The 24,016-nt window shown below is 46.9% G+C and overlaps 1 protein-coding gene across 1 annotated transcript; it reads right to left on the reverse strand.

Moving 5' to 3' along the window:
- Positions 1–410: 410 nt before the first annotated feature.
- LOC119315113 (wall-associated receptor kinase 3-like) lies at positions 411–18,731 on the reverse strand. Its single transcript, XM_037589792.1, has 3 exons — positions 17,801–18,731; positions 17,268–17,411; positions 411–1,850 (listed from the first exon to the last, which is right to left on the reverse strand). The coding sequence occupies exons 1-3, from the start codon at positions 18,717–18,719 to the stop codon at positions 643–645; spliced, it is 2,271 nt and encodes a 756-aa protein (XP_037445689.1). The 5' UTR covers positions 18,720–18,731; the 3' UTR covers positions 411–642.
- Between the last annotated feature and the right edge of the window lie 5,285 nt (positions 18,732–24,016).

Raw genomic sequence — 24,016 nt, forward strand, 5'->3', positions numbered from 1 at the left:
TTGAATTTCAAAGTTTTCAAATTAAGGCCTTCATGGAGGTTAGCTTCCATGTGGCATTTCCCCTATTAGATTGGCTCTAGATGGCATGACAATAAGATATAGCCATCAATTGACTCTATCATTATCCTTGCTCTTATAGCCAGCTTACGTGATGCTTTTCTCAAATGTACTCCCTTCGTCTCATAATATAAGCATTTTGGCAAGATGTTTTAGCTTGCAAAAACATCCTATATTGTGGGACGGAGGGAGTAGGAGAGAGAGACATGAGAAAAGGGGAGTGTGCTATCATGCAACAACCTGCATTTATACATGCTTCTAGGAAAATACAATAAATTTAAAAAAAGAGAAAGAGAAAAGATGAAAAAGGAATGCACTAGTCGTATAGCTAGCCAACCTTATTATATGAGTAATTACAATATATAGCTTTACATGACATGTCAACTATTAGCAAGCTCTTACAATGGGTATACACAAGCGAATTAAAGTACACGTGGATGCAACAATGCTAACCTGAAAATAAAGTGTCGATGGTAACAAGCTTAATCCTTGTTCGAGATGCCGAGAGAAAAATTTCTAGAAGAGAACGCTTTTAAACACTTCAAGCATGCAAGGTATAGCCTTCAATGGAGTACAATACCTGTCTTACCCACTTATAGTATAATAAGAACTTATTGGGTTTATGGTTTGGTTCTTATTTTCTCCTGTAGGATACCCACTTAATTCTATTTCATGGCCACAAACTGATTCTCCACCAAGAAGGCTTTCTACTTCCATCTCCATGTTGATTTGTATCCAAGGATGCAATGAAAGTTTCCTCAATCTGTTGAGCTCATCGGCGACCTCTTTCATGGATGGCCTCTTGTCGCCACACATATCTAGGCATTTCTTAGCCAGCTCTGCAAGTCCTGCGAGCAACTCCATGCTCTCTTGGACTTTCACGTGGCTCAACAATACATCATCTAGATTATTCTCCTTCATCGCAGACAGAAAAATCAGTGCCAAGCTTCTTTGCTTCTCAGAGCCCTCGAGCTTCAGTGGTAATTGGCCCGTGAGGATCTCTAAAAGGACAACTCCGAAGCTATACACATCGCTTTTATCTGTCAACTGGCATGTTTGCATGTATTCAGGATCAAGGTAACCACAAGTACCTTGAACCATTGTGACAAACTGCTCTTTATCAGATGGAGCTAATATGGAGGTTCCGAAGTCTGACACTTTGGCCATATAGTTACCATCAATCAAGATGTTGGAAGTTTTCACATCACCATGAATTATTGGGGGAGACGCGTAGGAATGCAGGAAGTTGAGTCCTTCGGCTGCTTCATGAGCAATTCTTAAGAGAGTGCCGAAGGATATTTTCATTTTGTGCTTCTTGCCATGGATAAGCTCGAATAATGTGCCATTTAGGACAAACTCGTAGACTAGAATTGGAATTTCAACCTCAAGGCAACAACCCAAGAGTTTCACTATATTCTTGTGATTGATTTGGGACAAAATGAGGATCTCTTGTCCAAATTCTTTCTTTTGCCTTTCGTCACCTAGTGCACATCTTTTAATTGCAACCTGCATGTTGTCCTTCACTATCCCTTTATAAACCGTTCCATGGCCCCCTCTTCCAAGTATTCTACTATTGTCAAAGTTGTTAGTAGCATGCACAAGTTCAACTTCTGAAAATACCGTGAAAGCAAGACCTTTCTCCGATCTCATCCTATCCAACAAAATCAAGCCTCCATGCTGGTGAAAATACTCCTGCTTTACTTTACTTAGTCTCCTTTTTTGACTTATCGTTTGTCTTGAGAAAATAGTTGCCATGATGATAACCACTAAGCCAAATAATCCCATTGTAACTCCTACATAACAATAACATATGAGATAAATATTTGTTAGAGTGAGATGGAGGAACAATAAAACATACTTGATACTAGATGATTCTCCATGTGTTGCTGCGAAAACACTAAGAGACATGTAGCTATAAAATATCATTACTGCACCCTAACATTTATTTTGCTAATTACTAACTCAATGGTTCGAGGAATTTTGCAAATAATCTAAATTAACTTTTCTAATGAAAAAATATCTCAAGTCATACTATCAGATTAACATATTGAGATAATTGCTTGTAGTGGGGATGAACTTTGTAAGAATATAGAATTCCTTTTTTTTCATTTCCATAAACATATCTCCAAAAGTTCTTGTAGCATTGTATTATTTTTCAAGAAAAAAGATACTTCACTATTTACGAATAGATGACACACCAGCCAATACTTGTATGGATATATTGCCTTCTTCAATTCATATTTTCAATTTTTAATCCATCCTAAGGATCAATGCCTACCGCCAATTCTAGTCAATTTTTCATACCACATGAATAAGATGACACGCTATATATACGATACCTTAGATGTGGGAGCTCTTGGGGGGGGGGGTTCTATATGCCTCCCTAACACATGAGTGTGGGAAGTGGGTTGTTACCCCTTTCCCAATACACTACTTAGGTGTCTGACTAGTGGCTTTGCTGAATATGCCATCCCCGCCCCCTTCCTGCTCCCCGCTTAGAATTAATTCCCTTCGATAGGATGATGTAAGGGCATATTTACCCCCAAGATGTTTTGGTGATTGATGACAATGCTTGTGCGGACTAATCGCGTGCGTTAAGTTCTTTCAGAGATTCATCCTTTGGCACAAGACGATTTTCATCCCTCGGTGGTTTATTCAAGACGGTGTAGCTCCTTCGTTTCCTTGTTGGTGGACTAGTGCCGTAGGAGTCACCGTACTATCAAGAGGGGATCCGCTTTGGTAAGACTAGGGTGGAATCAACTCGTACACATCCATATCACACCCGTCATTTTCTTTCCGCTTCACTGGAGCTGCCGTTTTCCCCTTGCTATGCTTTGCTCTGCCCCAGCGGTAGTACCGCGACCCACAGCGGTAGTACCGCCGAAGCTTCCCAGCGGCAGTACCGCTCTCAGAGCGGTAGTACCGCTCCAAGCGGTAGTACCGCTCTCCGAACGGTAGTACCGCTTGGGGTTTTCGGCCGTAGTACCGCTGTGCGTCTGGGCTACTACCGCCTCGATTCTCGAACGAAGTCTTTCGTGTCGGGTTTTGCGGCACTAAGGGCGGTAGTAGGAGCGGTAGTACCGCCCTAAGCGGTAGTACCGCCCTTCCCTAGCGGTAGTACCGCCCTGGGGTCAGGGCCCTGGCAGCGCGGCAGTACCGCTGGGTTGAGCGGTAGTACCGCCCGGAGCGGTAGTACCGCCCTTCCCTAGCGGTAGTACCGCTCTGTGCGGGGCTGGTTAGTGGGATAACGGTTGGATTGTTCCCCCCACTATATAAAGGGGTCTTCTTCCTCAAAGTTGACCTACCTCTTTCCCCCAAAGCTCCATTGTTGCTCCAAGCTCCATTTTCGCCCGATCTCTCACCCTAGCCAATCAAACTTGTTGATTTGCTCGGGATTGGTTGAGAAGGCCCAGATCTACACTTCCACCAAGAGAAATTTGATTCCCCCCACTTATCCCTAGCGGATCTTGTTACTCTTGGGTGTTGAGCACCCTAGATGGTTGAGGTCACCTCTAAGCCATACTCCATTGTGGTGAAGCTTCGTGGTGTTGTTGGGAGCCTCCAAGTGTTGTGGAGATAGCCCCAATCTTGTTTGTAAAGGTCTGGTTGCCGCCTTCAAGGGCTCCAATAGTGGAATCACGGCATCTCGCATTGTGTGAGGGCGTGAGGAGATTACGGTGGCCCTAGTGGCTTCTTGGGGAGCATTGTGCCTCCACACCGCTCTAACGGAGACGTACTACCCTTTAAAAGGAAGGAACTTCGGTAACACATCCTCGTCTCCACCGGCTCCACTCTTGGTTTTCTTGTCCCTTTACTTTTGCAAGCTTACTTGAGTTATATCCATTTCTTGCTTGTGTGCTTATTGTCTTTGCATCATATAGGTTGTCCACGTAGTTGCACATCTAGACAACCTATTTCTTTGCAAGGTTTAAATTGTTAAAGAAAAGTCTAAAAATTATTAGTTGCCTATTCACCCCCCCTAGTCAACCATATCGATCCTTTCAATTGGTATCAGAGCCTCGTCTCTTTATTAAGGACTTTGCCGTCCGAAGAGTATGGTTGACACCCACGATGATGCGGAGGAGCACTCCGGTGTGAATCCCATCTCGTCCACGGCCGAAGGGGGAGCCTCGGTCTCTCGTGAGGAATTCAATGTGGCTTTTAGACACATTGAAAACCTCCATGACGACCGAGGTTAAAAGCATGTTTTCTGATTTCTTAGACGGACTTAAACTATCAACCTCGCCGATGAAAGTGGGTGATCCCACTAACAAGGTGACGGATGCTACCTCCAACAAGGGGGAAGCTAACAGTGAAAAGAGTCCGTCTACTAGTGGTAGAAATGGCACCGGCATCTTTGCCAATGTGGAACCCCCAGTGTATAGAGGACCGATCCCCTCTACTCATTTGAATCATGCCGGTCCTCCTCCTAAATATGTGAAAAATCAAGATTTTGACTCTTGGGTTTATCTCTTCAAGCGTCACTTAAAACATGTGAACACTAACCTTTGGAGAATTATTGAAGAAGGTTTCTATCCTCATGATCCAAGCAACTTCACCCCTCGAGAAGAAGTGGACAATCAATTCAATGAGAGTGCTCTCTTCATCATCCAAGATGCAATCCTTCCCGAAGATCTCCCTCATCTTCGACCTCATGTCATGGCTAAAGAAGCATGGAAATGTGTTGAGTCTCTCTATCAAGGTAGTGCTAGCATTCAACGCTCCAACTATGAAGTGGTGCAAGATGAAGCCGATGAGTTTGCAATGAAAGAGGATGAAGAACCTCGTGAGCTCTTTCAAAGAGTGACCAAACTCGCGGTCACACTCCGAGATCATGGGAGCAAGGACACGGATGAAAACTGGATCAAGCGCAAGTTTCTCAAGGCCATGATGCCCTACAACAAGGCCATGTCCTCCATCATTCGCCAAAGACCGAACTTCCACTCCATGACGTCTGGTTAAGTGTTGGATGAGTTTGTTGCAATGAGCATCTTGGACAAGACCGCCGACAATGCGGTGCTCCGTTCTCAAAGGGCAAAGAAGCCCAATCTTGCCTTGAAGGCCAAGTTTAGTGTGGAAGAAGAAGAAGAAGAGGAAGATGAGGAGAGCAACCCCGAGGACACGAAGTATGATTATCATGAGCACATGGCTCTTGCCTCAAGACAGTTTTGGATTAAGAAGAATACAAGACCCAACTTCAACAAGAACAACTCAAGTGGGCTCAAGGGGAAGCAACGAGTTAGAACTTGTTTCAACTGTGACAATGTTAGCCATTTCGTTGCGGATTGTCCCTACGAGAAGCGGGAAGACAATGGTGGCAAGTTCATCCGAAAAGACAAAGCCAAGTCCTTCCCCAACAAGAACAACTTCACCAAGAAGACTCCTTCTCGCGGGTTGGTGGTTCAAGAAGAATACCGTGAGGATGACGATGATGATGAAGATGGTGAAACAATGGCCATGGCATCCGTTGCCATTGTCACAACTCCCTGGGTGTCTCTCTTCGATGCACCTAACGAGAACATCACCGCCAAGTGCCTCATGGCTAAGGCCACCAACAAGGTAACCCCCAACATCAAAACCACCATTATTCCTAACCCTCCTTCAACGGATGACTTTTATAATGGTAAGGGGTCTAATGAGGAGATCAATGAATTTGAGTCCTTCATGAGTAAGCTCAAGGGAAAATCCAAGAAGCACTTTGTTGCTCTCTTGGAACAACTTGGTGAAGCCAATGACATGATCGAGGCTCACGAAGAAACCATCTCTAAGATGGAAAGTCATAGTCGTGACTATGCCGATGAGATATCGGATCTCTCTAATGCTCTTGAGGAAGAGCGTGGGCATCATTTGGCTCTTGAGGAGTCACACAACGATGGTCATGCTAAACTAAAGAAAGATCTTGATCATGCTCTTGTTGTGTCTCGTGTTCTAGCTTCCGGGAAGGCTAAACTTGGGGTTGATCATGTTAGACTCACGGAGGAGTTTGATGTACTTGACAAGGCCCACAAGGTCTTGAAAGGTGCTCATGCCACCCTCAAGGAGTCTCATGCTCAACTCCAAGTTAAGCTAACCAAGGAAAATGCCACATTTCCTCACATGGTCTTAATTGATAATGCAAATGCTACTAACCCATGTTGTGAGCATGTGCATCTTGTGGATGAGAATGCCAAGTTGAAGGAACAACTCGAGAAAGGTCTTGTGTCATGCATACAGGGCGAGAAGAACCTAAATGACCTTTTGAGCAATCAAAAGGAAGTTGTGGGCAAGGAGGGAGTTGGGTTCTCACCCAAGTCCAAGAACAAGAAGAAGAACAAGGAGAAGAAGAGCAAGACCAATCGACCTCCTCCGCTCAAGCAAACCTTTGTGAAGGAGGGAGAAGGTGCTCCTAAGGAGAAGAAGAACAATGGGAAGAGTGGTGATGCCAAAGAGCACAAAGCCATCTCTCCCAACAAAGCCGGCGACTTTAACCCCTCTTATGTGTTGTGCCGTGCTAGTGATGGGCATGTTTATGCTAAATTTGTTGGTTCTCCTTATGAGTGCATTGAATGGTCTATTTGGGTTCCTAATACCCTTGTTACTAACATCAAAGGACCCATTACTCAATGGGTACCTAAAACCAAGCATTGATCTCTTGTAGGTGTTTGCTTCCGGTGGGGGATCATGGTTGCTCGATAGTGGAGCAACAAATCATATGACCGGGAGCAAGGACTTGGTGGTGGACGTGCACAAGATCCCATCTATGCCCACCAATGTTGAATGGGGTGATGCCTCACATTCTAAGGTATTGGGTCTTGGCAAGGTTGTCATTTCTCATGATCTAACGATCGAGAAAGTCATGCTTGTTGAGTCCCTTGCATTCAATTTACTTTCCGTTCGTCAACTTGAACTCATGGGCTTTGCCACCTTCTTTGATATTGATACTGTGGCTCTCTTGTGGAGCAAGACTCTTAAAGTAGCCTTTGTTGGGCATGTCGAGAACGGTCTCTATGTGATTAACTTTTCAGAGCAACCCACTAAGACCGCGACATGCCTAATGGCTAAAGTTGATGTGGGATGGCTTTGGCATCGTCGTTTAGCCCACGTCAATATGAGATCTTTGCAAAGTCTTCTCAAGGGGGACCATGTTCATGGACTAACGAATGTTAGTTTTGCCAAAGATCGTGTTTGCAGTGCTTGTATCGAAGGAAAGCTTCATGAGACGGCTCACCCTCCCACGACTATCATCTACTCGAAGAGACCCTTGGAGCTCTTGCACATGGACCTCTTCGGGCCTCCATCCTTTGACAGTCTTGGGGGTAGAAAGTATTGCTTGGTGATTGTGGATGATTATTCAAGATACACTTGGGTATACTTCTTCAAGAGGAAGAGTGAGACTCAACAAACCGTCATCGACTTTGCAAATGAATCTCAACGTCAACATAATGCAAAGATTCTGACAATAAGAAGTGACAACGGCACCGAGTTCAAGAACTACACCTTGGATGAGTTTCTTAGTGATGAAGGGATCAAGCATCAATATTCTGCACCATATACCCCTCAACAAAATGGTGTTGCGGAGAGGAAGAACCGGACGTTGATGGATGCGGCAAGGACCATGATGGCGGAGTTCAAGTCTCCATACAACTTTTGGGCCGAAGCCATCAACACAGCTTGTCATGCATCCAATCGGCTCTATCTCCGCAAAGGCTTGAACAAGACTCCGTATGAGATACTCACCGGGAACAAGCCCAATCTCAAGTACTTCCGGGTGTTCGGGTGTAAGTGTTTCATTCTCAAGAAAGGTGTTTGTTTGTCTAAATTCGAGGCTAGAGCTCATGAGGGCATATTTGTTGGTTATGCTACAAACTCTCATGCTTGCCGTGTTCTCAACAAGTCCAACGGACTCATTGAGGAGACGTGTAACGTAGAGTTTGATGAAAATAACGGCTCCCAAGTGGAGCAAAGTGGTACTTGTGATGTAGGTGATGAAATTCCTTCCCAAGCCATAAGAAGAATGGGTATTGGTCATATCCTACCCATTGAGGAACCCCTTGTGGCCGAAGGAGAAGGACAATGCTCCACCTCGGTGGAGCCTTCACCTACTCAAGACCCACACGCTTCGGAAGAACAAAGTGAAGGCCCTCAACCTCGGGAACAAGACCAAGGGCAAGATCAATCACAAGATGGTGGTGAACCTCCACATGATGCCCAAGGTCAAGTTCTTCCCCTCGAGCAAGTTCAAGATCATGAGCAAGCTCAAGATCAAGAACAAGCTCATGACGACGCTCAAGATGATCAAGTGAACCCTCCACCTTTGACATCCGAGGAGGAATTGGAGCGTCGTGCCGCGAAGATTGCTTCCAAACTCACCACCAAAGGTCATCTCATGGAGAATGTGGTTGGAAGCCTAAGAAAGGGGGTAAGCACTCGTAGACAATTAGCAAAGTATTGTGAACATCACGCGTTTGTCTCTTGTGTTGAACCCCATAAGGTCTATGAGGCGCTCAAAGACTCGGATTGGCTCAATGCCATGCATGAAGAACTCAACAACTTCGAGTACAACAAGGTGTGTAGGTTGGTGCCAAGGCCTTCCGAGAACCATAACATCATTGGAACCAAGTGGATCTTCAAGAACAAGCAAGATGCTCATGGGAACATCATTCGCAACAAGGCAAGATTGGTAGCACAAGGCTACTCCCAAGTCGAGGGTATCGACTACGGTGAAACCTTTGCTCCTGTTGCTCGCCTTGAATCCATTCATTTGTTGATTGCTTATGCTTCCCATCACAACTTTAAGTTGCAACAAATGGATGTTAAAAGTTCTTTTCTTAATGGTCCTATTAATGAGTTGGTCTATGTCAAGCAACCCCCCGGGTTTGAGGATCCCTTCTTCCCGGATCATGTGTATCAACTCGATAAGGCGCTCTATGGCCTCAAACAAGCCCCACGTGCGTGGTATGACCACCTTACCGAGTTGTTACAAGATCGTGGATTTGAAGTGGGGCTAATCGATCCCACTCTTTTTACTAAGAAGGTCAAAGGGGAGTTGTTTGTATGCCAACTATATGTTGATGACATTATCTTTGGTTCCCCTAACAAAGCTTTCAATGAAGAATTTGCCGCTCTCATGACCTCTAAGTTCAAGATGTCTTCGATGGGAGAGTTGAAGTTCTTCCTTGGTTTTGATATCAAACAAAGAAGAGAAGGTACCTTCATCAACCAAGCCAAATACACTCAAGACGTGCTCAAGAGATTCAAGTTAAGTGATGTCAAGCCGGCCTCTACTCCAATGCCCACCAAGTGCCAACTTGACATTGATCCCAATGGTAAAGCGGTGGATTAAAAGGTATATCGCTCCATGATTGGCTCCTTACTTTACCTTTGTGCATCTAGACCGGATATCATGTTGAGTGTGGGGATGTGTGCACGGTTTCAAGCTGCACCGAAGGAAAGTCACTATGTGGCGGTCAAGCGAATCTTTCGATATTTGGCTCATACCCCAAACTTTGGCTTATGGTACCCAAGAGGGGCAAACTTCAAGCTTGAAGGATTTATGGATTCCGATTGGGCGGGAGACAAAGTGGATAGGAAGTCCACTTCCGGAGGGTGCCAGTTTCTTGGGTGCTCTTTGGTGAGTTGGTCTTCCAAAAAGCAAAGTTGTGTATCTCTCTCGTCCACCGAAGCTGAATATGTGGCGGCCGGTAGTTGTTGTGCACAACTCCTATGGATGAGGCAAACTTTAAAGGAATACGGTGTCATTTGTGACAAAGTGCCTCTTTGGTGTGACAACGAAAGTGCCATCAAGATTTCTCTCAACCCGGTGCAACACTTCAAGACGAAGCACATTGAGATTCGGTATCATTTCATACAGGATCACATTAGGCGAGGAGAGATCGAGCTCAAGTATGTCAACGCTCATGATAACCTTGCAGATATTTTCACGAAGCCCTTGGATGAAGCAAGATTTCGCGAGCTAAGGCATGAGCTAAATATCATTGATTCGAGCAATGTGACTTGAACCCTTGCACACCCCACCCCACTCAACTTGGTGTCTAGCTTAGATGTAGGCATGGACATAGGGGGAGTGTTGTTCTCTCAATGAACTTTCCCTCCCCCCATTATGCATAAAACGATCAACTCTTTCACATTAGCCATTTTTATGGTACTTGTGCCTCAAAGACGAGTTTTGGTCATGGGCCCAAGGATAATTCTTCGCGGTGCCATACCAATTGACTCAAACATAGGTGGCTCCGGCCACCGCCCTCTCCTGAGAGAGGCCAGAGCTCGCTCTGTTTCGTGTGGTTGTTTGTGTTTGAGTGGTTTCTGTTCAGTTGTGTGTGTGTGTGTGTGTGTTGCCGTGTCAGTCCTCTCGTTCCTTTGGCCTTGCTTTCCGTTTTTTTGGAGCGTTAGCCATTGGTCTAGAAGCCTTGTGGTTGCTGAAGCGGTACTACCGCTGGTGGCGAGCGGTACTACCGCTGTGAGGCGCGGGCAGGGGGTTATATCGGGGGCAGGGGGAGTTTCTTCTCCCCCATACCCATTCGCTCGCCCCCTTCGCCCTGTTCGTCTCTCTCTTCAGTAACCGGCGCCGCAGGAGGGCTCCGGCGGATCTCCCTCTCCAGGGCGCTCCTCTCCGTCTCCTTCGGTGGAATCGATCCCCACCTTGTCCTCTTGCCATGGATGCCGGTATTGCCCCCATTCCCTATTTTCTTTTGTCTAGATTTCCAATCTAGCATTTTAGGGGCAATAGCAGTTGCATTTCTAGATTTTTGTCCAGATCTAGGCTTGAGTAGGATGGAGAATGCTTGTAGACAGTTTGGATTAGTGTTTGATTGGAGTATTTTTGAATTTGGTAGGACGGTAGTACCGGATCTGACCACGGCAGTAGGAAACTACTGTTTCCCCGCCTCGAGCGGTACTACCGCTCTCCCAGAGCGGTACTACCGCTCTCTCCAGAGCGGTACTACCGCTTGGAGCGGTACTAACGCTCAAGGGTCACGGTACTACCGCCCTTCTACCAGTTTCCATCATACTCCTACCTCTCAGTGATCCTCTTTGTTCGTGTTTGTGGCTTACGCTCGTTCTTTCTGGTTGTTTACATGTTTGTGTGTGTGGTTCCAGGTGATGAGGTTCCTGAGCATCAGGCTCGTCATGTCAACCCCGGTCGTGCCTCGTCCAAGCGCTACCGCACAACTAAGCCCACTAAGCCTGCCGGAGGATCTTCTAGTGCTCCACCTCCTCCTCAACTGCAGAAGAAGCCTGGGGTCAAGCCAAAGTCAGGCAAAACCGTGCCAGAAATGCCGCCCAAGGAGTTCTGGGCAAGGCGCCGCCGCAACCCGTATGAGGTCGACCAAGATTCCACTTTAGTCAACCGTCCGTTCTGGAACAGGTTCCAGTTTGCCATCTACTTTGATGTTCTCAAAGCCAAGAAGAATCTCTATGTCAACGTGCACTCCACCGACACCGAGCATATGGAGAACGATCCTGACTACTTTGGTGAAGCTCTTCAGATGTGCACTCAACTGAACATTCTCGGGATCATGCAATTCAACAAGGACTATGATGCTGATATTGTGGCCCAATTCTATGCCACGGTTCACCTTGGGACTGATGAGGATAGGACACTGACTTGGATGACAAATGGCAAGTTGCTTTCAGTCAAGTGGAAAGCTTTCATGCAGTTGATTGGGGTGGAAGATCTAGGTCTTGAGTCTCCTGTCGGCTTTCGCCCCCACCGTCGCGCCAATGCCACTCACAAGCAAGCTCTATGGCCCTACTGCACTCTGAGGATCAACCCTGATACGAAGAAGGAAACCTATGAGCTGCCTGCCTATCTGGATATTCTTCACCGTATCTTCAGAGAGACTCTTTTCCCTTGCATCGGGAATCTGGACCAGGTTCACTCTTATCTCGTGGACATGCTTCTCTTCTGTCAGCGGGAGAAGGGGCAGAACACCGGAGAGTCCTTGGATATCTCTCATGTTATGTGGTCTGAGCTGGTTTCTGCTATCTCCGAGCGCAAGTGCCTGATTTATGGTCCGTTCATTATGCTGCTCATTGAGAAGGCCTGGGGTCGTGTCTATCCCAAGGTGGTGCTGGAGATTGGAGAGTTGGTTTCTCACGATGTCAAGCGTCTGAGGAAGAAGGATAACTGGGGCACTCAGGCCCCTAGGACTGGAGTTCCTTCATCTGCTGCTGCCATGGAGACTGAGGAGGAGATTGGGGCTGAGGCTGAGGATGAAGATGATGACTACGTGCCTTCTAAGGCAGAGCCCTCTTGGGCCAAGAAGCTCAAGATCAAGGTGAAGAAGCTGTTTTGCATGGAGTCTCATGGTCAGTACATGACTCATGTGGCTGAGAAGAAGGACCGAGGTCGCCACAAGGAGCTCATGCGTCAGATGGGTGCTATTGTGATTAGTGGTTCTGAGGATCAGCTTACCGAGGAGGAGGAGTAGATTCAGAAGCACTGCCCTTGGACTGATTCTGATGCTGAGCACTTCCCGGCTGATGATGGTGGTGCAGATGATCCCTCTGAGAACTGATGGGTGTCCCTTGTTTGCCTTCACCTGGAGCCGTAGCAGCACTCCCTCTCCTTTTTGGTGTCTCGATGCCAAAGGGGGAGAGAGTTTAGGGATTTGTGCTTCGTGTCTTCCGTCTTCTGTGTTTGTGTTTTCGCTTGTTGCTTTATTTGGTTTGTGTCAGTGAGACCTAAGTTCTGGTTCTGTCAGTGAGACCTAAGCTCGAGTCATATGGTGTGAGACATATGCTACCTTACCTTTCCAGTATCATTATCTATGTCTATCTAGCTTATGAGTTGCATGCTTATCCTGTTATCTATATGTTGCTCTCATATATCTTGCTTAGGTAGTTGGTCTCTAAAATGTAGGGGGAGCATTGATCCTGGCATCTGTGCCGTGCAGTCCAAAGCACTTATCTAGGTAGCACACATCCAGGGGGAGCCATTCTACATTTTAGGATGGTTGTGTTTTTGCGCTTATCCTATATCTATCATATTGTGCAAATCCCGTATTGTCATCAATCCACCAGAAAGGGGGAGATTGTAAGGGCATATTTATCCCCAAGACGTTTTGGTGATTGATGACAATGCTTGTGCGGACTAATCGCGTGCGTTAAGTTCTTTCAGAGATTCATCCTTTGGCACGAGACGATTATTTCCCCTCGGTGGTTTATTCAAGATGGTGTAGCTCCTTCGTTTCGTTGTTGGTGGACTAGTCCCGTAGGAGTCACCGTACTATCAAGAGGGGATCCGCTTTGGTAAGACTAGGGTGGAATCAACTCGTACACATCCATATCACACCCGTTGTTTTCTTTCCGCTTCACTGGAGCTGCCGTTTTCCCCTTGCTATGCTTTGCTCTGCCCCAACAGTAGTACCGCGACCCACAGCAATAGTACCGCCGAAGCTCCCCAGCGGTAGTACCGCTCTCAAAGCGGTAGTACCGCTCCAAGCGGTAGTACCGCTCTCCAAACGGTAGTACCGCTTGGGGTTTTCGGCCGTAGTACCGCTGTGCGTCTGGGCTACTACCGCCTCGATTCTCAAACGAAGTCTTTCGTGTCGGGTTTTGCGGCAGTAAGGGCGGTAGTAGGAGCGGTAGTACCGCCCTAAGCGGTAGTACCGCCCTTCCCTAGCGGTAGTACCGCCCTGGGGTCAGGGCCCTGGCAGCGCGGCAGTACCGCTGGGTTGAGCGGTAGTACCGCCCGGAGCGGTAGTACCGCCCTTCCCTAGCGGTAGTACCGCTCTATGCAGGGCTGGTCAGTGGGATAACGGTTGGATTGTTCCCCCCACTATATAAAGGGGTCTTCTTCCTCAAAGTTGACCTACCTCTTTCCCCCAAAGCTCCATTGTTGCTCCAAGCTCCATTTTCGCCCGATCTCTCTCCCTAGCCAATCAAACTTGTTGATTTGCTCGGGATTGGTTGAGAAGGCCCAAATCTACACTTCCACCAAGAGAAATTTGATCCCCCCCACTTATCTCTAGTGGATCTTGTTACTCTTGGGTGTTGAGCACCCTAGACGGTTGAGGTCACCTCGAAGCCATACTCCATTGTGGTGAAGCTTCGTGGTGTTGTTGGGAGCCTCCAAGTGTTGTGGAGATAGCTCCAATCTTGTTTGTAAAGGTCTGGTTGCCGCCTTCAAGGGCTCCAATAGTGGAATCACGGCATCTCGCATTGTGTGAGGCGTGAGGAGATTACGGTGGCCTTAGTGGCTTCTTGGGGAGCATTTTGCCTCCACACCGCTCTAACGGAGACGTACTTCCCCTTAAAAGGAAGGAACTTCAGTAACACATCCTCGTCTCCACCGACTCCCCTCTTGGTTATCTTGTCCCTTTACTTTTGCAAGCTTACTTGAGTTATATCCATTGCTTGCTTGTGTACTTATTGTCTTTGCATCATATAGGTTGTCCACGTAGTTGCACATCTAGACAACCTATTTCTTTGCAAGGTTTAAATTGTTAAAGAAAAGTCTAAAAATTGTTAGTTGCCTATTCACCCCCCCTCTAGTCAACCATATCGATCCTTTCAGATGACAATGTTCATGGTGACAAAAAATACCGGAGATTGAGTAGGTAAGTAAATGATGTCAACACTGGGGGTGTGCGAGCTTTGGAGGGCATGCATACGTCTTGAATCAACATGCCAATGTCAATTTATGCAATAAAGCTAGTCTTAATTTTGCTCTTTCTCATGTAATTAAATCTGCCAAATGTTTAGACATGTTACGACCTGAGGGTGCGAACTAAACATTTCTTTAAAGACTAGCTAACTAATTGCCCATGCATCCCATGCATTGCAAAGAGAGCCTTGGCTTAGTGGTTGGGCATGCGGTTGTGCAACCTAATGACCTGAGTTTAATTTCCTAGAATTGACAAGTGATGAGAGGGAATTTTCTTCCATTTATTGAGGATCAAGCTTGGTGTGTGGTGGAACCACTCACGTAGAAGTATCTTGATACTCATTTAAGAAAAATCTGAGGATCATGTTTATCTTGATACTCATACTAAAATGGTCGTATGCATACTTAGTTGGTGCAGAGACTGGGAAGTGAAAATCTCTCCCATTTTTAGGAGCTCTAGAACCCGCCGGCCGATGCGTACGCGACAACGGAGCAACAGGTCGACTAACCACCAATTCTGCACCAGGGGGCTCCTAGCTCCTAGCGACCGGGAGGGGCTCGCGACCTGATCTAACGTCGCGCCAGGTCGTCCTTCCTCCATCACCATCTCACACAAACCTAGCCCCGCTCTCACACGGCTCCGCTGCGCCGCATCGGGGCGTCCCTGCCTCCCTCCTCCGGTCCACCGCGACCACTCTCCTCTCCGTCGTCGCCGGTGACGCCGCTAGGGTAAAGCCCAAGCGGCTCGGCGGCGACGGCCTTCTTCTCACGCGTCAGCAGCTCAAGATCGCTGCGACGGTTCCGATCTTGATCTCCTCGGCGGTGATGGTGGAAAATGACGGCTAGAGTGTGGCGGCGGCAACCATGTTGCAGCCATGAACCTCCGGTTTGGCTTCAGATCGTGCCCGAGTGGCTCGGCGGCGATGGCCTTCTTCTCGCGCGTCAACAACTCAAGATCGCTGCGACGGTTCCGATCTTGATCTCCTCGGCGGTGATGGTGGACAATGACGGCTAGAGTGTGGCGGCGGCGGCCATGTTGCAGCCATTCAACCTCCGGTTTGGCTTCCGATCGTGGTGGTGCTCCTGGTCTTCATTTGCATCACACGGGCGCCCGGGACGACGACCCTAGGCTTGGTGGTGGTGGTCATCTCCTCCGTCGGTGGTGGTCGTCCTGAGGCAGGGTGGTCGGATCTCGAGATCCGTCATTTTGTCCCGACTGTGAGTCGGGGAGACATAGTTGCCGGTGAAAACCGAACCAACATCGGGCGATGGCGGCGTTATGTGTCGTTACCTTGATGAAGGCATCGTCATGTAACTACTGTCGACCCACTCATGTTGTTCTGTGGGAAACCCTACGATGTGGTCTTCCAGATCGGACGATGACGGCACTACGGTGTCGTTTCTCTCTTGGGAGCATCGTTGTGGAGCAACACTGGAAGAAAAAGGCAGGAGGTAGAACGGATTTGTCTTGCACGGAGCTTCGGTGGAGATGTCAAGTCATGGCTGACCGACAGGTGCTACGCTGTGTCATGCATGTTCGGCAGGTGCTACGCACGACAGATCCTCCAGAGACTTTAAGCTATGTCGGCTGGTGGTACTTGGTGGCATGGTGCTGCGGTGTACCGGCGGTGACCGCGATGTGCTCAGCAGTTTGCGTAGGGAGGTGGTGCTGTTGGGCGCCGTGGTGGCATTGACGGATGGCCGGAGTGGCAAGGATGATGCAGATCTCTTTCCTGAAGATGGGTCAGTGGTTCGATGATGATGACGACTTCTAAAATGTGTGCATGTGTTGTACGCTTTAAGTTCACTGCATCAGCTGTAGGTTCCGATACGTTATGTGGATGGATCAGCGACGACGCTGGTTTTAGATATGGGGAGTGAGAGCACTCCACATTATTGAGGTTGTAAGTGTGAGTGGTGGCTTCGGGTGGCTTGATGTTTGTTCTTGTCAGATCTTTATTGAATGATTAATAAATATGACTATGCATTGATTGATGCGGGGGGTTTTAACCTCCTTTTCCAAAAAAATGCAATGGGGGCATACATATTCTAGTGGTTCAACATCAATCTTGTCCAACATATATAGCTTACAACCATCATATTCTAGATTTTGCTAAAATTAATTTGATTTGAGTATGTGTGGGGGAAGGCAAGGAAAGTTTTAATTTATTTAGGGTTTCGATAAGATTTAATTTGATTTGGGTTTCGATAGGGGAAGGCACGAAAAGTTAGATTTTTATAAGATTTGATTTGATTAAGTTAATACAGAACGTGGTTCTGGAAAGTACCTGTTTGATTTAGATTATTCCAAGTTACTCTATTTACGTTGGTTTTTATTTTGTGTTGCCTCTGTTAAGATGACAAAAAAATTAACAGAAAACCGAAGGGGGATGTGGGCTTCGGGAGGAAAAAAACCCGAGAGAGGAGGTGAAAAGAACCTATCAACTCCCCTTTAATAGTAGAGATAAAATAAATTATTTTAAATTGGAGGTGCAAAGTAGACTGTGGGGCAATAGTTGATTCTATCATAAGTTTTTGCTCCGAAACAAATGCAAACGAAAGTGAATGGCTTAGCTGGTGATCTTGTTTCTTTAGGTCTTACCTATTATAAAGCCAGCGTCTAGGTTGCACGTATTGCTTTTGTCGTCAAATTTTTTCCCACATCGGCAAGAACACCGGTGTCCTCCAACGATATTGTGGCAAATGCCGTTCGGAGGACATGGATTGTGGTCGCATTCGTTGACATCTGTAGTGAATCGGCAAAATCTGATATTAGAATTTTGTACGTGTATAAAATTGAGGGACTAAGCGTGTACATCCAGGGTGCACATGATTGATTTGCATACAAAGCTAATCAATTACTCTCCCATTCTAAATTACTTGAGTTCGATGTTTCATCTTAAGTAAAATATCTTTTAAGTGTGCCCGGGTTTATAGAACTTATGCTAAATTTATACAATATCAAATACAACGTCAAATGTATATAGTATGAAAATATATTGTATGACGAATCTAAAGAAACTATTTTGGTGTTGTAGATGTTCATATATTTTTCTATAAACTTGATCAAGTTGAAAGAAGTATGACTTAAGACAAAGCTAGAACTTCAAGTAATTTAGAATGTGGGAGCAGTACCTTTGCATCCGTGTGGAAGATAAGGGTTGCCTTCATACCCATGGACACAATTGCATGTGTACCCACGATCATTGTTGGAATTCACACACTTGCTGTTGCTGCTTACACATGCGTAAGTACCTGTGCTATTTCGTTGGGCGTCATCACATGAACTCACATCTCTTATAGCCCAATCAACCACTAGAGGCACCCGCCCATGATATGTGTCATTGAACTCAGTATTTCTTATGTACGAAGCTCTAAATTTGAATTCAGCTGTCTCCATCAACACAGCATAGCTACACCGGTTGAACTCCCAGATCTGACTTGTGTTGACCGACTTGAGGAAACTTGTATAGTAGTAGGGAATCTTCTTCGGTATCGTAGTCTGGGAGCACCCGATACCGGAGCAGGATCCGTCCACTAAGTCTGGCAGACCGTGACATGTTGCGATGCCGAGGGCTTGGTAGCCTGTGCCTGTGCCTGTGCCTATGCCTGTGTCCTCGGCGTCGCTCATGGAGGCAAGGGCATTGCAGCCGATGACCGTGAACTTGTTGTCTACGTCAGAGAGCCGATAGGGAAACGAAGGAGAACGACTGATTTTGCTGGTATCCATGGAATTGCCGAATTCCTCCATGTTCGCGGTGGAGTTGTTGTAGCAGTACCCCATGATGTTATTCAACACCCGGGCCGTGCTTTTAGTCAAGGAGATGCTGAGAACCTCTAAGGTGTACTTAAATGGCTTCCTGATGCCATCTTGGACCTTGCAGTTGATGTCAAAGTCTTCTCCGAACGAGCAGCCCGGATCAATACCGAATGGGTACGGTATGTCAACACCGCCGCACCGCCTTCGGCACTCTGAACCCGGAACCGCAGTTCCATGGGCGTATTGTGCTGCAAGCAGTGCAAGAGCGAGGCCAAGATGCAACAAGGTTTGCATATTCTTCAGCTGGAGAATAAGTAAACACGACACTGTCAAAATTAGATTGACACCATTGTTTCAGAAAAAAAAACAAACATAGCATAAAAAAGGGGGGACCATGGTCATTTTTAAAATTTTCCATGACACCTAAGCTAGACCTGTAGATGAACTGGTAATGAAGTTGCCAACATGGTACCTGGATGCTTCAACCAACACCCTACACCTGTAGATGCATTCGCAGGATTAGAATTCGATCATTTGCACTCTAGTTTGAAGGAAAATTTCCATCCACCCAAAACTCTTGGTAGAATTACTTTGTTTTTCATGTATTGATCCAAATTCCTACTGTTTCTAATTCTGTGTTTTTCCGATTCCCAAAATTTGATAGTACTACAAATCAAAGAGGCTCCTAGAATACATAGATCTTTGCAGGCATGCTTATCTCTCCAAGTGGCAAGTTATGAAATTCCTTCGTATGCCAATTTTTTGTTCCTTCAGCATCAGCTATATACACAAGTCCATCATTCGTCGGAGAAAGGCAAGGGTGAGAGACACCAGTTTTTTTCCCTCTATACCATAGTACGTACTTAACAAAAAAAAAACAGTATCCGCTGTGAAGGAAAGGAACAAATCCATTTCTAGTGAAAGGTTGTTTTTTGCTCTATAGCAAAGGAGTACTTAACACACACAAAAAAAAAACAGTATCCGCTGTGAAGGAAAGGAACAAATCCATTCCTAGTGAAAGGTTGTTGTATGAACAAAATCATTCTACTTATGCGCACAGGCCGCAACACAAGCTCTGAAGAAAAAAGGGTGTCTTTAGAGCTCACCTGAAATGATGAAGGGTTTCAGATCTCCTCGATCGAGTGGATGAAGTATCTTATTTTGCTGAGACGTGCCTAGCTTTCATGAGACTACACCACCGGAGCTTGGGCAGTTGTGTGTTGTGACTTGTGAGTGTACTCGTGTTGTGAAGAAGAGCTAACAGTAGCACGCTAGATTATATACGCATACAAGAGAGGGACTCTATCTCTTCTCAGGTCGCATGTCTTTCAATTCCATGGCGGAAATAAGCAGAGTGGACTTTGCTCAATCAAGTTGTGCAATACTATATATGATGAACTAAATTTCCCAAGAAAACTATTGATCACGTAACATCCATGACAGCAGCAGACTTGTAATGGTTCGCAAGTTTGGTTGCATTGTACTATGTGTTCAAAAAATTAAAATTGTTCGAAAAAAGAAGCATCTATGACAGCAGCAGACTTTGCTAATCCATTGGAGCAGGCAGGTATATATATTCGATGGGCGTAGGTATGTTGCTGTGGTAAGCCCACAAAAGTCAGCTCCTGTGGCGTTATCATCCTCTCGCAGGCAGTTCGCTGGAAATTGCTGGTTGGATCAGAGTTTGTATATAGTTTTGATTGCTTTCCAATCCAAAATTGCACATTAATTAATTTGGGATCCGGAATCGATCGGTGGCGTGGAGGAAAGTACTACATATTACATATTACATTTTATCAAAAAATAATAATAATAGATTACTACATATTAGCTGCTCTAGTTTTCTTCAGGGTCGTAGGATAATTGTTAAACTCACACTAGCAACGAACCTAATTAGGATCAGCGTAGTGATCTCATCAGATCCGGCCTTTGGGCGAACAAAAGGAAACGGCTGCAACTACGTAGCGACGTTCTTGAAGTCCTAGAATGGATTTTCTTTTGGCTCTATAATGTACCAGGATTTCCATTTCGATCGCCTTTAATTTTTTCATTCGTCTAGCGGCGGCTAGCCAGCACTGTCCACGGGGCTGGTGTATGTTAAGCATGTGGAGGCAAAAAGGGCAAGGAAAAAAATAGATGACTTTCTCTGTCAATAGCTGAACCACCACATAATGGACAGGAATAATCTGGTGAGAATGTGTTTTTTTCCTTTGGAGCAATTCCCCTGTGTTGGTTGTTGAGTCTGTCGGATAATGAGCAACTACATTTCCTGAGGGCCAAAGGCCATTACATATACATGTGTGTCAAAGTGCAGAAAACCCCTTATACAATGGGGATATACTGAAAAGGGACTATACACATCTAACACCCCCCCTCAAACTCATGGTGGATCAACAACACTGAGTTTGGAGAGGAAAAAGCCATGCTGCGCTCGAGTCTGTGCCTTGATGAAGAAGTCTGCCAACTGTAACTCAGAGGGCACATAGTGAAGAGCAAGAGTCTGATCTTGCACAGCTGCACGCACAAAATGGGCATCCACACCAATGTGCTTGGTGAGCTCATGCTTCACCGGATCACGCGCAATACTGATAGCGCCAGTACTGTCTGACAGTAAGGGAGTCGAGGCAGTAGTAGACACACCAAAATCCTCAAGTAACCACCGTAACCAGATCACCTCAGCCGTCAACATCGCCATGGCTCGCAACTCAGCCTTTGTACTTGAGCGAGAAACTGCAGTCTGTTTCTTTGTCTTCCAGGCAATAAGAGAGCCACCAAGAAAGACACAATAAGCAGACAGCGAGCGTCGATCAGAGGGATCACTAGCCCAGGTAGCATCAGAGTAGGCCTGGAGCTCAAGAGAGCTGGAGCGGGGAAAGAAAAGACGCTGAGAGATCGTGCCAGGAAGATATCGTAGAACACGGAGGAGATGACTATAGTGGACAGAGGTGGGGGCTGAAACAAACTGACTCAGGATGTGGACAGGATAGGAGATGTCAGGACGCGTAACAGCAAGATAGACAAGGCTGCCAACAAGATGACGATAGCGAGTGGGATTAGGAAGAGGGTCACCATCGGTGGCACGAAGCTGAACGTTGAGCTCCATAGGAGTCACAACTGTGCGCTCATCACCGAGAGCAGCGCGAGCAAGAAGATCCTGAATATATTTTTCTTGAGAGATGTAGAAGCCATCAGAGGTCGAGGAGATCTCAATCCCAAGAAAGTAGCGAAGTGGACCAAGATCAGTCATGAGAAACTGGTCGCGAAGGCGAGCCTTAACAAAGGCAATGCAATCAGTGTCGTCACCAGTGATGATCATGTCATCAACATAGAGAAGGAGAAGAGTTCGACCACGAGGAGACGTGTGAACAAACAACGCGGGATCATGGTCACTGGGCAAGAAACCAGCGGCGGTCACCACAGATGCGAAGTGCTCAAACCAGGCACGAGGGGCCTGTTTGAGACCATATAGGGAGCGGCGAAGTGTACAGACCATACCATCAGGAGCATAGTACCCCTGTGATGGCTGCATATAAACCTCCTCACGCAACTCGCCATTGAGAAAGCGTTCTGAACATCAAGTTGAGAGATAGACCACTGACGAACAGAAGCCACAACAAGAAGAGTGCGGACAGTGGTCATGTGGGCCACAGGAGTGAAAGTCTCATCATAGTCCTGCCCCTGCTCCTGCTGAAAGCCACGGGCCACAAGGCGAGCTTTGTAGCGCTCAAGAGAACCATCGGAGCGAGTTTTAAGCTTGTAGACCCACTTGCAGGTGATGGGACGGACACCAGAAGGGAGGGGAACCAGATCTCATGTGCCAGAGCGCTCAAGGGCAGCAAGCTCCTCGGCCATCGCAAGCTGCCATTTAGGCTGAGTCATGGTAGTGCGATAGGAAGTGGGCTCAGTCAACACAGAGAGACCGTACCAATCAGGGGAGTAGCGATCAGGCGGAGGGCGAGGCCGAGCACGGAGGTTATGAACCGGGGGAGGCGTGAGAGGAGGTGCACTAGAGGTGGGAGGCTCGTCATAGGAGACATCCTCAGTACAAGATCGTCGAGTATAGTGGAGAGGAAACGGTGAGAGAGGGCGACAGACTGGAGAGGATGGGGGGAGGTGGAGGAGGAGGATGGAGAAGATGGGGTCGGTGGTGAATGAGAAGGAATGAGAGGTGCCGGAGGAAGAGGTGACACATGAGGCACATAGCAGGGTGTGTCGGGAAGGAGAAGGAAAGAAAGGTCGTCCACAGAGAAACTCGAGGAAGAAGAACGTGGGTAATAAGAACGGGACTCGTCAAAAAGTCACATCACGCGAGATGCGCAAGCGACGACCCACCGGATCCCAACATCGATAGCCCTTGTGCTCATCACTGTAGCCAAGGAAAACACACTCAACCGACTGAGCAGTCAGTTTGGTGCGTTCTCGGGGGGCAAGAAGAACATAGCAGACGCATCCAAACATACGAAGAGCTGAGTAGTCAGGAGAGCGACCAGTGAGACACTCCATTGGAATGTCACCCTGCAGAGCAGTCGATGGCTGAATGTTGATGAGATAGGTGGATGTGGAAACAGCCTCAGCCCAAAAATGGGGTGGAAGGGAAGCAGCAATCATCAACACACGAGCCGTCTCAAGAAAATGACGATGCTTTCGCTCGGCAACGCCATTCTGAGCATGAGCACCAGGACAGGAGAACTGGGCAAGAGTACCCTGTTCCGCGAGAAAACCATGCAACAGCTGAGAGATATACTCTCCAGCGGAGTCAGCACGAAAAGTACGAATGGGAGTGGCAAACTGGGTGTGAACCATGGCAGCAAAACGTTTGTATATAGGGAGAACCTCGCTACGAGATTTCATGAAGTAGAGCCAACTGTAGCGAGAGAAATCATCAATAAACAAAACATAGTAGCGGTGACCACCTATCGAATCAAAGGGAGCAGGACCCCAGACATCAGAATGAACTAAGTCAAAAGGATGCTGAGATACAGACGCACTAGTAGGATAAGGTAACTGAGTCTGTTTGCCAAGTCTGCAACCATTACAATGTAAGGAGACATCTCCAGATACAGACCCTAAGAGGCCCTAACGAACTAAGGAAGACAAGCGAGAGCCACAGATGTGACCAAGTCAATGATGCCACTGCTGGAAGGACGCAAACGAAGAGGCAACAAGAGCATGAGAGCTGGCAGAAGTGGTGGTAGCGGAAGGAACACAAAGCCAGTCAACCTCCCAAAGGCCCTCTGACTCACGGCGCCGGGGGCCAGCACCAACCAAAGCCTTGGTGCGACGATCCTGAATGGAGCAAGAATCGGTATCAAGAATGACACGACAACCAGAATCAGTAAGTTGGGCAGCGGAAAAAAGATTCATGGTAAGGCGAGGAACATGTGAAACACTCGGAACAGAAAAAGATGGAGTGGAAAGAATACCACGACTAGCAACAGGAAGAGATGTGCCATCGGCAGTAAGAACATTAACAGGCGAATCAAGAGGTCGGAGAGAAGACAACGTGGAAGAATCAGAAGACATATGAAAAGAGGCTCCAGAATCCATAACCCACGAAGATGTACCTGACTGTGTAGATGCCTGTGATGATG

The sequence above is a fragment of the Triticum dicoccoides genome, chromosome 1B, assembly GCF_002162155.2.
Source record: "Triticum dicoccoides isolate Atlit2015 ecotype Zavitan chromosome 1B, WEW_v2.0, whole genome shotgun sequence".
Classification (NCBI taxonomy): domain Eukaryota; kingdom Viridiplantae; phylum Streptophyta; class Magnoliopsida; order Poales; family Poaceae; genus Triticum; species Triticum dicoccoides.